The 13927-nt window shown below is 43.7% G+C and overlaps 1 protein-coding gene across 1 annotated transcript in view; it reads right to left on the bottom strand.

The window, feature by feature from the left end:
- The window catches only part of HS1BP3 (HCLS1 binding protein 3), a 55928-nt gene that overhangs the window by 30510 nt on the left and 11491 nt on the right, over positions 1-13927 (bottom strand). Inside the window, exons 3-4 of the mRNA XM_071440061.1 lie at positions 9558-9765; positions 7417-7636 (exon numbers count right to left, since the gene is read on the bottom strand). Coding sequence (XP_071296162.1) covers positions 7417-7636; positions 9558-9765 — 428 coding nt within the window. The remainder of the gene's footprint in view (positions 1-7416; positions 7637-9557; positions 9766-13927) is intronic.

Here is a 13927-nt window from a genome sequence, read left to right as displayed (position 1 = left end):
CCTTAGGCCAGGGAAATGACTATTTCCAAAAGAAAAGAAAACACAGAGCAGCCAACTTTAGAGCTGTGACTTGTGTATCCACTCCCAACCTCTCTGACAGTGTGAGTGCCCTAGCTCTGATCCCAAGGTACAGTTCTTTCTGATTGCCAGGTGCAGACATAGCAGCAACCACCTGTGCAATACACTCTCCTGAAGGAGTGCTTATGGATATGTCAACTACAAGTCCAGGAGTACCCAAAAATCTCAGTTTTCCTGAGCATAATTCCATTCAGTCTGCCCTCCCAAAGAAAGCCATGAGAAAAGAGGGCCAAGTCTTTCACATATCCAACTTGATTTTCCTGGCTGGGAAGTACAGCTAGGAAGGGGTCTCAGTTCCACTACTCAGAGCCACACAAACCTTTGTAGAGTTATCTCAAAAGAACAGGTTTCTGCCACTCAGAAGACTTTAAAGAGAATGAATATGGATGAGTCTGTGAGATCCAGCAGTTAAACATGGTTTCATTTTCCATTGTTTTCTTTCGATCTCCCTCAACCTCCCATTTGTGGGGGCACAGCAAGATTTTCAGTAAGGAAACACATGGGAAGCTGTTCTCAGGAGATGGGATTGGTGGCAGAAAAGAAAGGAAAGCCCTCTGCATAGGAAATACCACTCACAAAGCACCTATAAAACCAAAAATATTCAGGAGATAAACTGAAGGGACAGAATTCCTGCAAGGAGAGCATTCCTGCCAACCTGCTTTACTCCCTAGACACTCAGTTAAAACAGTCCAAGGAGAGGCTACAAGGTTGCCCCTAAAAAAGGCTGAGACCAGACAATTTCTGAAAAGTGAGGCAGGCTTATCCTCTAACTGGTTAGGTAATACAGAATTTTTGCTCCCTTTTCTCCTTCTCTCTTTGATGGAAAAGAACACTATACCAGACTATTATCTTTGGTTTTCAGAAAAATTTCATCTGTCAGTAGAAGACCAAGAGGGTTGTTTACTGGGATGCTGTGAGTTGCCAATCTGACAGCAGCTGGATTGGAATTGTGACAAATACTTGTGTCACTTGGCAAAGTGATGGTCAAGCATGCCTTGCAACCTAAGCTTGTGACTCAACAACTGACAGAAAATAGAGATTTGCCTGTTTAAATCTCTGAAGGCCTCACAGCTGTGAGCACAGATACACACACTGCTAGGAAAACAAAGCTCTATTTTGCCATTCATTGTTTTGACTATCTGAATTTTGTTAAAGAAAAAAATAACCTGTATCTTGACTCTTTGATGTTTTGACACCTTCACTCTCTTTTAGCTGACCAGGACAAACAGACAAGTTGTTTTTATGCTGTGTATAAATCCTACAGGATTCAGAGGGGAAGCAAACACGTACCTGGCTGGACCAAAAGGCAGCTGTGAATTTGTGAGTGGCTGAGGAGCAGGATGCCTGAGGAGTGGCAGCAATACAATCCTGCCAGCCAAGGACCAGAAGGCACAGCAGCTGAATGCACATTTTGACAAGTTTGCTCCAGACCATCTGTCCAGCAGACAGCAGCTGCGCTGCAACACCACTCCAGCCTGCAGAAATTTTCTTCCTTGGAGGGGAAAATCCATGAGCAAGTACACTGCCCTCACCTATTACAGCTCTGGGCACTCCATCAATAAAACCACTTGGTTTTATTGATGGAGTGCCCAGAGCTGTAATAGGTGAATCCTGCTGAATGCAGGATTGTGCCCAGAGCTGTAATAGGTGAATCCTCCCGAATGCAGGATTCCCCTTAAGCTGATTTCTGCCTCTCCATCAGCCACTCTCAGCTGCCCAAGGTTTCTGGCAGAGGAAGCAAGATCAAATGATGCCACTTATTTCTTCCCCAAAGACAGAAGGCTGAGGCTGTTCTCAGCTCTTCTGCCACAACAGGGAAGAGGAAAGGAAAGGGAGCACTGGGATCAACAACTCAGGAGTCAAGCTCTAGCCTGACTGCCACTAAGGGGCTGGGAAACACAAAGGTGTAGGATGCAACCCAGAAACAACTGCTGGCTTGTGTGCCAACCTACCCTCCTCCTGCAGCCTGCCTGGCTCTACAGGCTCTGGCAAGGCCAGGGCTGGCTCCTGGCTGCTCATTCCCTGCCAATCTGCTGCTCCAAGCCATCACCTACTTCATCTGCAGCCAGCAAAAGCACCGAAAGCCTTAATAATCTCCTTACCAACTAAACCCAGCAACAGCAAACCTCTAGCACTAGAGGTGCTTGAGCTTGACCCCAGCAATAACCAGCTACAAAAAGACTTAAAAAACCCCTGGCAGAAGACACCCAAAAGGTCAGCCCTCACCAGCCCCATCCCTTCCTAACTATTGTCAGGACTCAGCTGTGTCTGTATTTAAACACACCAGATGCAAAGCTTCCACCTACCCACGTGTCTGTATTCCTCAGGAGAGGCACAAATTTGGATGAGGAGAAGTCATAAGGAAATCCTCTGAAACAATAGTAAAGGCACAGAATCAAGATAGAAACTCTCCAGGAGCCATGATGAGACAGAAGAACTCTTGCCTAGGGAATACTCACCTCTGTGCAGTTTGCCAGGAAAAACCTATGCCTGGGGAAATACATGCTGTCACTGAAAGATTTAGGGAGGCAAAGGAAAAAGGACGGAAGGGAGGAACCCTGTGTGGAGGAGAGGCTCCTACAAGGGCTGCAGAGAGCTGATGAAGACAGGAAAAAAAGCTCAGGAAAAGGTGGGTTCTCCCAAAGTGGTGAACAAATATTACCTCAGAAGGTAACTGCAGCTGAAGAAATGCATGCACTGAAAGGGCTGCTGCATGTTTTAACCCACGGCAGCCACACTCCTTTTGCAGAATTGCTGCTGCTTTGTTCAGAGGAACTGGTTCACAGTCATTTTAATCAGCTGCTGTCTGAGGTTTTTTGGAATGAACTGAATACAAGTACTAAATTCAGTTGTTGTGACTACAAAGTGGGAGGAGAGGGATGCTAAAGCTCTTGGTTTCAAAATATAAACAGTGGAACTCTGTATTTCACCCACAGAGGAAGAAGACAAAACCCAATTCAGTTGCTGTGATGTGTTTTTAACTAGCTTTAAGAAGAATACCTGGAAATGTGAACTTCATCTTGCTTGAATTAAGCATCCAAACTGGATGCCTGACCTGTCTACAGAAAGTCAAGCCCTAAGGTAACTTGAGGGCAGAGTGGAGTAAAGATGGCAGCAGGCAGAAAGCTCTGTGGGTAGAAGAACAGGGGCCATAATAGTTTTTTGAATAATTTCTTCACAGCCTGGGTCTGAGCACAGGAGCTCAGTTCAACAATTCAAGCTGTTAGAACAGCCCCTGGGTACACCCTGGCTTGGGACAACCTGCCTTCTCCCAAACCATCCCAATCACAGCCCAGGAGGGAGCCCAGGCCAGCAGGCACTTGCATTCTGGACACAGCCAACCTCACTGAGAGGACAGAGAATGTCATGGTACAGCCACAGCCAGACACTGCCCAGTCAGCCCTGGATGAGCACTGATGCTGCTCTGGATCCCTGCTGCACACAGCTCCCCTCGCTCCCTGCCAACCTCCCTTCAAACCACTGGCAAATCACACCTTTCTTCCATTGCAGAATTTTCAACAGTAATATCAAGTTCAGGTGAATAGCTCATCCAACTTGTGCTTCTCTTCCAAGCCTTGTCCTTCAGATGTATTAGCCTCTTTCAGGCTGCTCTTGTTTCTTTCATTCCTAAAGGCATGTCAGTTGGAGAACTCCCTGCAACTGAGACTAGCCACATGATATTATTTTGCAATTTATGAGGAAAATCCTTCAAAACATTTTTAAAAAATACTACGCCTTTAAAAACTCCAATACCAAAGCACCATGGTGGCCTACTAAGGATTTAAAAATACGTATCTGCAAATGGTGAGCTCTATGGATTTAAAGAAGAGTGAGAAAGAGTGGTGACAAAGCTAAGTCAATATACCTAATATTGTCCCTACAATGGGGAGTTAATTATGTTTCCTACTTATCAGGGAAATAAAACATTTTAACAAAGGAATATTATAGTGATTTTGACTCAAGAGAAAAAAAAGGAAACAAAACCCCAAACCCAAGAGATGCACCTTTAAAAAATGCTATGAGAGATTTACAATGACTTACAAGTCACTGTATACTTAAAGTACTAAGAAGAGTGAAATAGAGCTATAAGTGTGCCACTGCTACAAACTTGAGTATACTATAATTCATTCCCTTATGCACAGCTGATATCAAAGAATAGTCTTACTCTGCATTAGGAGTTATTTTTCCTACAGGACCTGTATATTCTGTCCAAAGCTGAAAAGATTTCTACAAATGTCCAGGAAAACCTGCAGAGTAATTGGTGACAATACACTGGAATACCAGTACTCCAAACTATCAAGAAAGGCAGAAGGTGAAGAGAACATATTTCAATGAATTTCAACACTGCATCCCACAAATATAAGTTAATATTTAGCACCTTTTATTCTAGGAAGAACCTGGCTTCTGGGGTAAAAAAATATAAAGGAGGAGGCTTGTTAAAAGATGAAAACTTAATCAGAAATATCTATTGTTTTTGACATGTTCCTGGTTTGGAAAAAAGAGCAAAACCCCAAGCCCTCCTCTTGTTAAGAGGAGCAAAATGCCGTTAAGAGTAAGAATCCTGTTAAGAGTAAGAATCCCAGAATCATTCTGCTAACACAGAGAGAAAGCTTTGAGGCATAAGAACTATACAACAGAGAAACATGAAGTTTGTAGATCATCATTAATACCCACAAAAGATGAGAAGCTGAACTGGCAAGTTTGTAGATCATCATTAATACCCACAAAAGATGAGGAGCTGAACTGACATCAAAGAGCAGCTCAGACACAGCCCTGAAAGTGAGGCAGACAATCAGCACCACTGGGATGTCTCTTCCAGGCAAAAGGAACCAGCCCATTATGAGCTTCCACCTGGATGGACACCAGCAATACAAAACCAGAAAAAAAAGCCCCTAGCTTAGCATTTTACCCCTAAGGCCTGATATTTAACTGGATACTGGGTGGTTCAGCAGCACAGCAGCAGTGCTGGGCCAAATCCAACTCACAGCCTTCTGGCCCAGGAGAAGTTGTTACCAAATGAAGCATGCTGACAGCATATGGAGGCCTGTGCTACTGGAGCAGTTTCATCCTCATCCAGAAAGCAAAAAACCTGTAAGATTATGCCAAACACATGATTCAATTTAGGTTGGAGCTCTGCTGCTCAAAGCACTCTGGACACCACTACTTCACAAAATGGACTGGCTTGTTTCAGTGCTGACTGTACTGCTTTCCAAAGGTTTTTCAGAGGGGAAAGGAGCATGGATTTTTTTTTTTTCCTTTTAAACCTGAATTTACTAGGCACTAGGGGACAATTTACTACTAAACACATTTATCTATCTGCTTCACCTCCTGTTTATTCATTCCCATGCCAAAGTAATTTCAAGCACATGTGAAGCACTAAAGCTATGGGGCTTCAGCACCCTCTTCAAAGCATGCAAGCACCAAACATTTTAACAGGCACAGAAGACCCTAAGATGTCCCCTGAGAACTGCCTATCCACTGACTACTAAGCTCCTGCCTTTGGCCTCTCACCTAGACACCTCTTACTAGAAGGCACAGAGCTGGGATACAGTGCTGATGTACAATCTGATCTCCATTGATGTGAGCTGAAAATAACTTCCATGGAAGCAGGATGAGTTGCAGGAGAACAGCGACAATGAAAAATCCACCTCAGAATTCTTGTTTCCACTTTCATGTTTCTGCCCCAACACTGCACATGTGAGAATCACAGAAACAGTAATAAACAGATATGGAGATGTCTTTTATAGATAGCCAGCCACTGCTTTAGAGTGAAAAACATCTGACTGCATAACTGCTGCTGCAGAGCTGCAGCTCTGTCCCAGTGAAGACCACACTTCTTATATAAATGAAGCTATTTTGATTCAGTAACAATTCTGTACTTGGAAGGAATGGAAGCAATAAACTAAATGAGGATTAAATACCAGGTCTTGTCATCCTTCAGTGCATTAGAAGACCAAAATAATCAAGATTTTCAAATGCTATGTCAAGCTGTGCAGAGCAGAAAAGCAAACTTCTTGCTTGTTTTGGCACAGCAAGCTTTTTACAGCTTCTATTTGTTATAAGTTGGAAAATATAACATTGCATTTGTTAACCCAATAGATCATTTTCCTATCCAAAAAAGGACAGCTGCTTTTGTAAAAATACAAACTAAGGACCATTTTGTGGGAAGTATTGCTTTATCTAACTTCTTGTTGTAAATAGTTACTTGAATTTTTTAACTCTCCTTAAACAAAAGAATAATTTTGATGCTGAGTAATTCAGCACATTTTATCAAAAGAGTAATAGTTAATGTTTTTCTGGTGAATCTTTTCTGATTTAAAGGATTAAATACTTCAAGTAAAAAGGACAATATCTGGGCATCCACAATTACATGATTATAATAGCAGGAGGAAAGTCCAAATGGTGCTTCCAGTATTATTCATCTTATTTGACCAAACTTAGTGTAGGAGACTCCAGCTTAGACCTAGAGTGAATGATCCCCCAGAAATGATTTAATGCCACTGGGAAACACCAAGAGAGGGGTCTGGCTTGTTACTCTCAGTTACTTCCTATTGCTATGCAGAAGCATTTTGAAAGCACAGTCTAGATCCAAGACAACACTCAGTGGTGGCTGGGACTCTGGGTGGCTGGAACCATCCACTTGGGTCAGTCAGTGCTTACTGAAGATCAAGAACAGCTACACCTTCTCCACTTGGACATCTAAAGCCTGAGACACCCTAAAAAGTAGTTGATACTCATGATCCGAGCACAGAAAAGCTTAATTTGCTTCCAGAGTTTAGTAGAAATCAGTTTGGAATTCAGTGAGAAATTCCATCTTGAAGGAAAGAAAGTAACTAGCTGAAAATTACTGGACACACAGATACCAGTATCAGGAAGCTTTGACCCAATTACTGTTTCTCAAGCTGTTACTGCATATGCCTTAGTGGCATTTAGCATCTGACACCTTCAGACAAAGGAAAAAGGAAAGAAAAGGCACAAGTGAGCTCAAAAGCAGTTCCAGACACTGTAATCAGAGTGTCCTGTGTACTCCAGAAGGCACATCCACTGGATGCTGGAGGGCTGATGCTCTGTGGTGGAACCCTGCAGTGCCCAGCAAAATACCTTCTGTAGCTGGGACTGCTACCAAGGCACTCATCATGTCCCTGTCACTTCAATGTCCTGAGGGATGCACTGAAAAGGCACTACCAAGTCTCTTCCCTCTATCAAAGCACCTCATTCATGAAGTGTAGAGGCCCCTCCTCCCCTGTGAAATTTAGCAGTGTGGGGACAGTGACATACAACAGCCTTATTCAGAAAGGCTGAAGTCTAAATACCTAATTTACAGGATTTTAGCCATACCTGATTATACCAAGAGGGTCTAAAATTTCTTCTTCTTCCTCATCTCCCCCTTCTTTTTTCTCCCCTTTTTTGACATCTTCCACTGATAAAAGCTGTGAGATTAAGTCAGGTGTCTTCTCCTCTTGGAAAAAATCCAATGCCTCATTTTCTTCATCTTCTTTCTCCCTGTCATCAGGTATGTTTTTACCCTTGAAGTCAATGGCACTGGAAGATTTTGTTCCTGCAAAACACGATAATGGAGGCAAAACTGAGTATACAAGATAAAAAATACAGTTTTTTAATACCTTGCACTTGTTGCTGAGAGTTTTGTTTAAGGAATGAAGGACATGATCAGCTTTTGTGAAACTCTTTCAAAACACTCCCACTGCTCCCTTTATGTGTCATCCTGTGTCTGATCTGTTTACTGATTCAAAGTAGTTAAGTAGAGAAAGATAGAGGAAATGAACTTTATCTGAGACACAGCAGCACATGTCAAATCTGTTATTTATGTTCCTTCTACAGTCAACAGAAACAATAGAATTTCCACGTGGTGATTCATCCCATCCAAATGAAGTCATGTGAGTTTCTCTCTGAAGTGCTTATTTCTCTTCTACTGGCTACAGAGACACTGTAAATACTCTGCATAGATGTAGGTAGCTAACTTTCACATAGCTAGTAGAGATAAAATCCTCTTTTTGATACAGTTTAATTAACTTGGGTTAAAATTAGAGCATTGGACAGCATGTTTCTACAGCAGCTCTTCAGTTTACACTGAAAAATGAAGCCTGAAGTTCTAACACCCTTCAGTATGCAAGATGCATCCAGCTCAGCAAATTCAGCCAACTGAAAAATAAAACTAAGTCTTCTCACCACACTTGTTCATGCAAAGAGCAGCAGAATGAGGAGAAAATTCTGCTGAGGAGAAAATGAGGTTCTTTGTTGGGGAGTTTCTGAATGTCCAGGGAAGCAATTTGAAATCATGAGCCCAGGTAAAAAAAAGGCTACTGAAAACTGTGATGAATAAAATTCATGGCTACACCATTTTGACTATTGAAGGAACATGGCATGGGAGACTCATCTCACCCAGCTTTTCATGTCTGCATCTGCCAAATCAGGGTAAGACTGACATTATTCTAATGCAAATTCTGATTTCACATTACTTGCACCCAACCTGCCCACAGAATGAAGTCCAGCCTAGTTTACCTACAGATGTGCACCATGGTTAGGTTAACCAGCAAGCAAAGATCAATCAACATAAATTCTGAATACTCTGTGCAAGGGATCTGCTTCCAAGAGAATACTGCTCAGGGAAAAAAAAAGCCCAAACAAAAACCTTACCACCTGGATTTTGCCATGCATTAAGCAGCTTTGCCCCCTTTGACTTTAGGAAGCTCCCAGTTCACAGAACTAATCTGGCCACACCTGACACTTCTGCAAAATGGGCTGTTTACACTTGTTAGCTTCTTGCAACTTCACTTAAAAGTAACCCTCCACTAAGAATCCTGCACAGCACCAGGCTGGAGTACTCCCTGTTCAGCAGCCCTCAGGTGAATTAAAAGCAGAGAACTCATATGTTCCACCCATTCAGTAACTCCCTGCTATGCCCAAGAGACAGCAGAAAAGAACTGTAAGAATCACTAGACAAGACAACAAGAGCTGGACATAAATCTAAGGAAAACTAAGAAAAAATATTAAAGCAAACTAAAAAGAAGAAAAAGCTAGCCATAGAATGTGTTTAACTAACAAAGAATCTGTCTTCCATTTAAATCTTTCCCAGAGTAAATAATTTGCAGGAAAACCAGACAAAACATGGAAGAGAGACCCTGAACTGTCCCTTTAGGGTCCATCTCCCCACTGACAACATATGACTATTAAGCCTTCTAAACTTACATGCTCTGAAGTACAGCAGGAAATCAGGGACAGGCTAGCACAATGCTTGTTTTGAAGGTACCTATCAACACCTCTAAATGAGGCAGGTGTCCATTTAGAGGAGGGAGAAACACTAGCAAACATGACTGTGCAGCACTGTAAATGCACATGAGGATATTTTCAGGGACAGCTTTTATTCTGGCACTCTCTAGTTTTTGGCTGCCCAAGTCAAGAACTTAACACTTCCATAAAGCACATTCCTGGGAGAGGGGACACTCACATCTTTTAGTTACCTAAAAATTCCAGTAACTCAGGACTCGTTGCTAGATCCTCATCTTTGGAGATGAATTTCATGATGTCATTGAACATAGCTCTTCGCTCAGAGATGTCAGATTCCCCCACAAAGAGAACTTTTCTAGGCAGGAGTGGCAGAGAGACCTGTGGATACCGTGCTGCCAGTCTCTGGTAGAGCTCCTCGATCTCGCTGTACTTCTTGGAAACCTGCAATGAAAATGTATTGCCTGGGTTCATTTCTTTACAGGTGAGACAGAAGCAGCAAAGCAGCAGTGAAGTGCTGTGAAACATTAACTGTGGAAGTGGAAAACCATGTATTAGCAAGGAGCTTTACATATGACCTATCAAAAGCCTGTTATGTGCCCAGTGAATCCTTAAGCATTGTTGCTAGTCTTCTAATTCTGTTATTAAAAATCCACTGCTTAATCGAGTTAAAGTTCATTGCCAGAATTCATTTGTCTGACTCATCAGCTAATGAAATACTGGGAAGGTCACTGCTGCAGACACTTTTCTGACAGCAGGAATCCTTGTCCACTAAAAGCAATGCCCAGTCCTGAGAGACAGGAGGGAAGAAAAGCCCTGCCTGGTAGGTACATGGTGGAGAAAGCTGCCCATGTCTTTGCACCACTGTCCCACTCCTCACTCCTGGTGGCTTCAGTGCCCTTTGGCTGCTTAGGCCTAAAAAACTGTCACGTTTTCTGCCCTGAAGAGCACATGACACAAAAACCTAAGGGCAAAGAGCTCAGCTGACTCCTGGCCATTTAGTTCATCCATGAGAAAATAAAAAGCAACAACTTGGCTGTGGCCTAAAAGGTTCTCATACAGGGAGAAGATGCCAGCAGTGAATGGAGTCATTCCTTCTATGGACAAAGACAGGAAGCCTGAGGAGAAATAAGGCTCAAGATATGACAAGGAAAGCAATAGCTATGGGAATGTTGGTTAGAAAAGGTGTGGCTTTTATGCCACATTAAGTATTGAATTCAGTACCTTAAACCAATACACAAAACCCACACACAAACAAAACACTATCTCTAAGTGATATTACAGATGCAATGAGGGTGACTTCCCTGCTCTGTGGTGTTACACAGATTGTTGTATTTGTCAAAGCCCTCCATGGATCCATAATTTACCAAACTGTTTCAATTAATACAGAGATAAAAAACTACTCCAAAAACAGTGCTAGTGGAGTGCATAAGGCACAGATACTCTTTTAGGGTCCAGCTCTAATCCTCCTGTAACATGTGTTGCTGAACTCTAGAGGAGTGAATCCTAATTAACACTGCAATATGTGCAGTATTGCACATACTGAGATGGATATAGAAGAAGGAGAGACTCAAGCACCACATCTTGGAGTGGAGTAATGCAGAGTTCTCCCATCAACACAGTGATAAAGAAAGTCAACCTAACAAAAAGCACAGAAGGGAAATGAGTTATAGATCAGTGCAGAATCCCTGCACTGCATCTATACAGGCAAACTAAACAGCATCAGGCATATTCCCAGCCACTGGAACCTGAGAGCACCTACTAGAAACCTCATTTACAGCGTTTACTGGAACCTGACAATGTCTGGCACAGTTTCTACACTCTGGGCAGCTATCATGCTCCCAGATAACTCTTCAGCCCAAAATCTGGCCCAGTGGAGAGACCCCAGAGCAGCCAGTTTGGGCACTGATGCCCACTGCAGATGGTAAGGAAGTTTAATGCTGTGCATGCAGCCAGACTGTGTGAGCTGCCCTCCAGGCCAGGGAACAGGCCCTGGCAGTAACAGGCACACCTCAGCCAGTTCACTGATTCAGATGTGGGCACAAAGAGCAATAACCACCTCAGCGTCACGCTTCCCTGCCTTTCGCAGTAATTATCAACCTAGCCAGATGATTTGGAAAAGCATTTGCATTTCAGCTGTACAATGTTCACTGTGGGTTCAATGCCCAGGCACGAAAGGCAAGCAGCTTTGTAACAAAGATCTGAAACACAACACCCAACCTGAGTCGACAGGGGAATGAAAACCAAGAATTTTAGACTTGTCTTGTGAAAGCAACAAAGGTAAAGTGTGAGTAACACTGTGCTCCACATGCTGGATCTGAAATGACATTCATCAACCAGGCACTAAAGTGAGGGCAATAGAGATGTTCCAGAACATCACAATCTTCCCTCTGAAAGACCCCCCAAAAAGAGAGGGGAAAGCAATTCCAGAGCTTCTGAACTGCTGTACATTTTTAGTTTGCTAGGTCCTAGTAGTGCTCTGAGCAGGGTAGGATGCCTGAGCCCCTCCCAAACATACTATGTAAGCACAAATGTAAGGGCAGTAAGGAATTCACCGGTGCTCTTTCAAAAGAATAAACATCATTACCCTCCACCCAGGAAAAAAAAAAAGTCTGATTTGCAAAAAACATTTAACATCTAATTAATTTCAATAATAACTACCAAATTAATTTCTGAAAGCATTACAAGACAGCAGCCAATCAAGATTATGCCAAAACAGTTTTTTAAAAATACTCTAACACTGAACTGAGATACACAAACTTATTTCTTTCCCCACTTAATTTTCATTCCTCCTCTATCAAAGTCTGTAAATTATTCATAAATCTCAATTTATGTCTAATTACACCACTGAACCTAAAGCAAACGCACACCCTCGCATCCCATCGCTAATTGCGCCTTTGTGGATCTACGTGGGCTTTGAACAACAACGCCGGGAACGCACAGGCGACACGGAATACCAAGTGTGACAGCTCTGTCCCCAAAGCATACTAATGTGCTTCCCCGAGCCCGCAGCACAGCGGGCCGGCCGATGGATAGATATCCTGCAGTGCCGGGATGCCCTCTGCTGGAACACCTCGATGTACCAGCGAGGCGTCAGCCCCCAGAACACCCTGATGTACCAGAGAGTGTTAGCTCTGCAGAACACCCAGCTGTATCAGAGAGGTGTCAGCCCTCCCGAATAGAGGTGTCAGCCCTGCAGAACACCCTGTTCTACCAGCGAGGTGTCAGCCCTCCAGAACAGAGGTGTCAGCCCTCTGCTGGAACACCCAGCTGTACCAGAGAGGTGTCAGCCCTCCAGCCAAAACCATTCCCTGCTTACCCAAGCCCAGTGCTGGCCCCTGCCAGCCAGGCTCCTCACCCACTGTCCCTGTGCCTCCAGCCCTGGCAGCCACGGGCTCCTCGACACCCTCAGTCAGTTTTGCTGCTCGATTTACCTGGGGTTTGGTGCTGGAAATGCAGTGGCAAGGCTGGCTGAGCCCAGCAGCCCCAGACTGGTGTGCTGAGAACCACCAAACAGTTTGGGTTAGAAGGGACTCTAAAGATCATCCTGTTCAATATGGGAGGGACACCTTCCCCTGGACCAGGCTGCTCAGAGCCCCATCCAACCTGGCCTTGAACAGTTCCAGTGATGGGGCAGCCACAGCTTCTCTGGGCAACCTATGCCAGTGGCTCAGCACCCTCACAGTCAAGAATTTTTCCTTCCATCTAATCTAAACCTTCCCTTTTTCAGCTTAAGGCCATCCCCCCTTGTCAATTCCAGGCCCTTTGTAGCCAGTCCCTCTCCTGCTTTCTTACAGCCCCTTCAGGTACTGGAAGGAATCCAGTGCCACCCTGGAGCCTTCTCCAGGCTGAACAGGCTCTCCCCTCCCTGTGTCCTCACTGTCCCAGCTCTATGACCACTCCTGTACCCTTCCTCTGGATCTGCTCCAACGGGTCCATGTCTTTCCTGTACCTGGGACCCCAGAGCTGGATGCAGCAGCACAGAGGCCTTACACAAGTGCCAGACAGGTTCCACACAGTGTATTTTTTCAAGCCAATCCCAGACGTGATGCAGAGCATTCTCACATCTTTCTAGTTAGAAAGCACTGCTGCTGCAACAATTCTGGACCCTTTCAATTTGACATCCTCTGTTAATCTTCCAGGAGAAAGGTGTATCAGCATGTAACAAAATTAAATCTTGCCTTTCCTGGTTATCACTTACAGTGCTTTGAAAATCCTTGATGGATCCTATGGCCCAAAATGTCAGGATAGAAAATAAGCACTACTCTAAACCCCATTTTACCAATCCTATTAAATAAAGAAAGTTTGATTTGATTAATATTCAGATATTTTTCTTCTGCTGCCTGTAATTCCTCCAGGTGTTCATCCTGCAGTTATCCTCCCCCCTCCATGCCTCTAACTGAACTCTGTGAACACTGTGGAGCTAAACCCCACCACCTGTAAGTCAGCCTGAGTGCACACACTTCAAGGAGTTCTGTCAAGTCACAATATCAAAGGCTCAATCTGCTTCACTTCAAAAGAGTTAATCATGCAAATACAGCAAAGCATGTGCACATTTGCCAGGTCAAGACCTTATTTGCCTGTAACAATTAACATCCAACACAGA

This window comes from Agelaius tricolor, unplaced genomic scaffold (genome assembly GCF_023055355.1).
Source record: "Agelaius tricolor isolate 1412-34295 unplaced genomic scaffold, bAgeTri1.0.p SCAF_1, whole genome shotgun sequence".
NCBI lineage: Eukaryota > Metazoa > Chordata > Aves > Passeriformes > Icteridae > Agelaius > Agelaius tricolor.
Note: the sequence above shows the minus strand (reverse complement) of the source record. Positions and strands in the feature narration are given on the sequence as shown.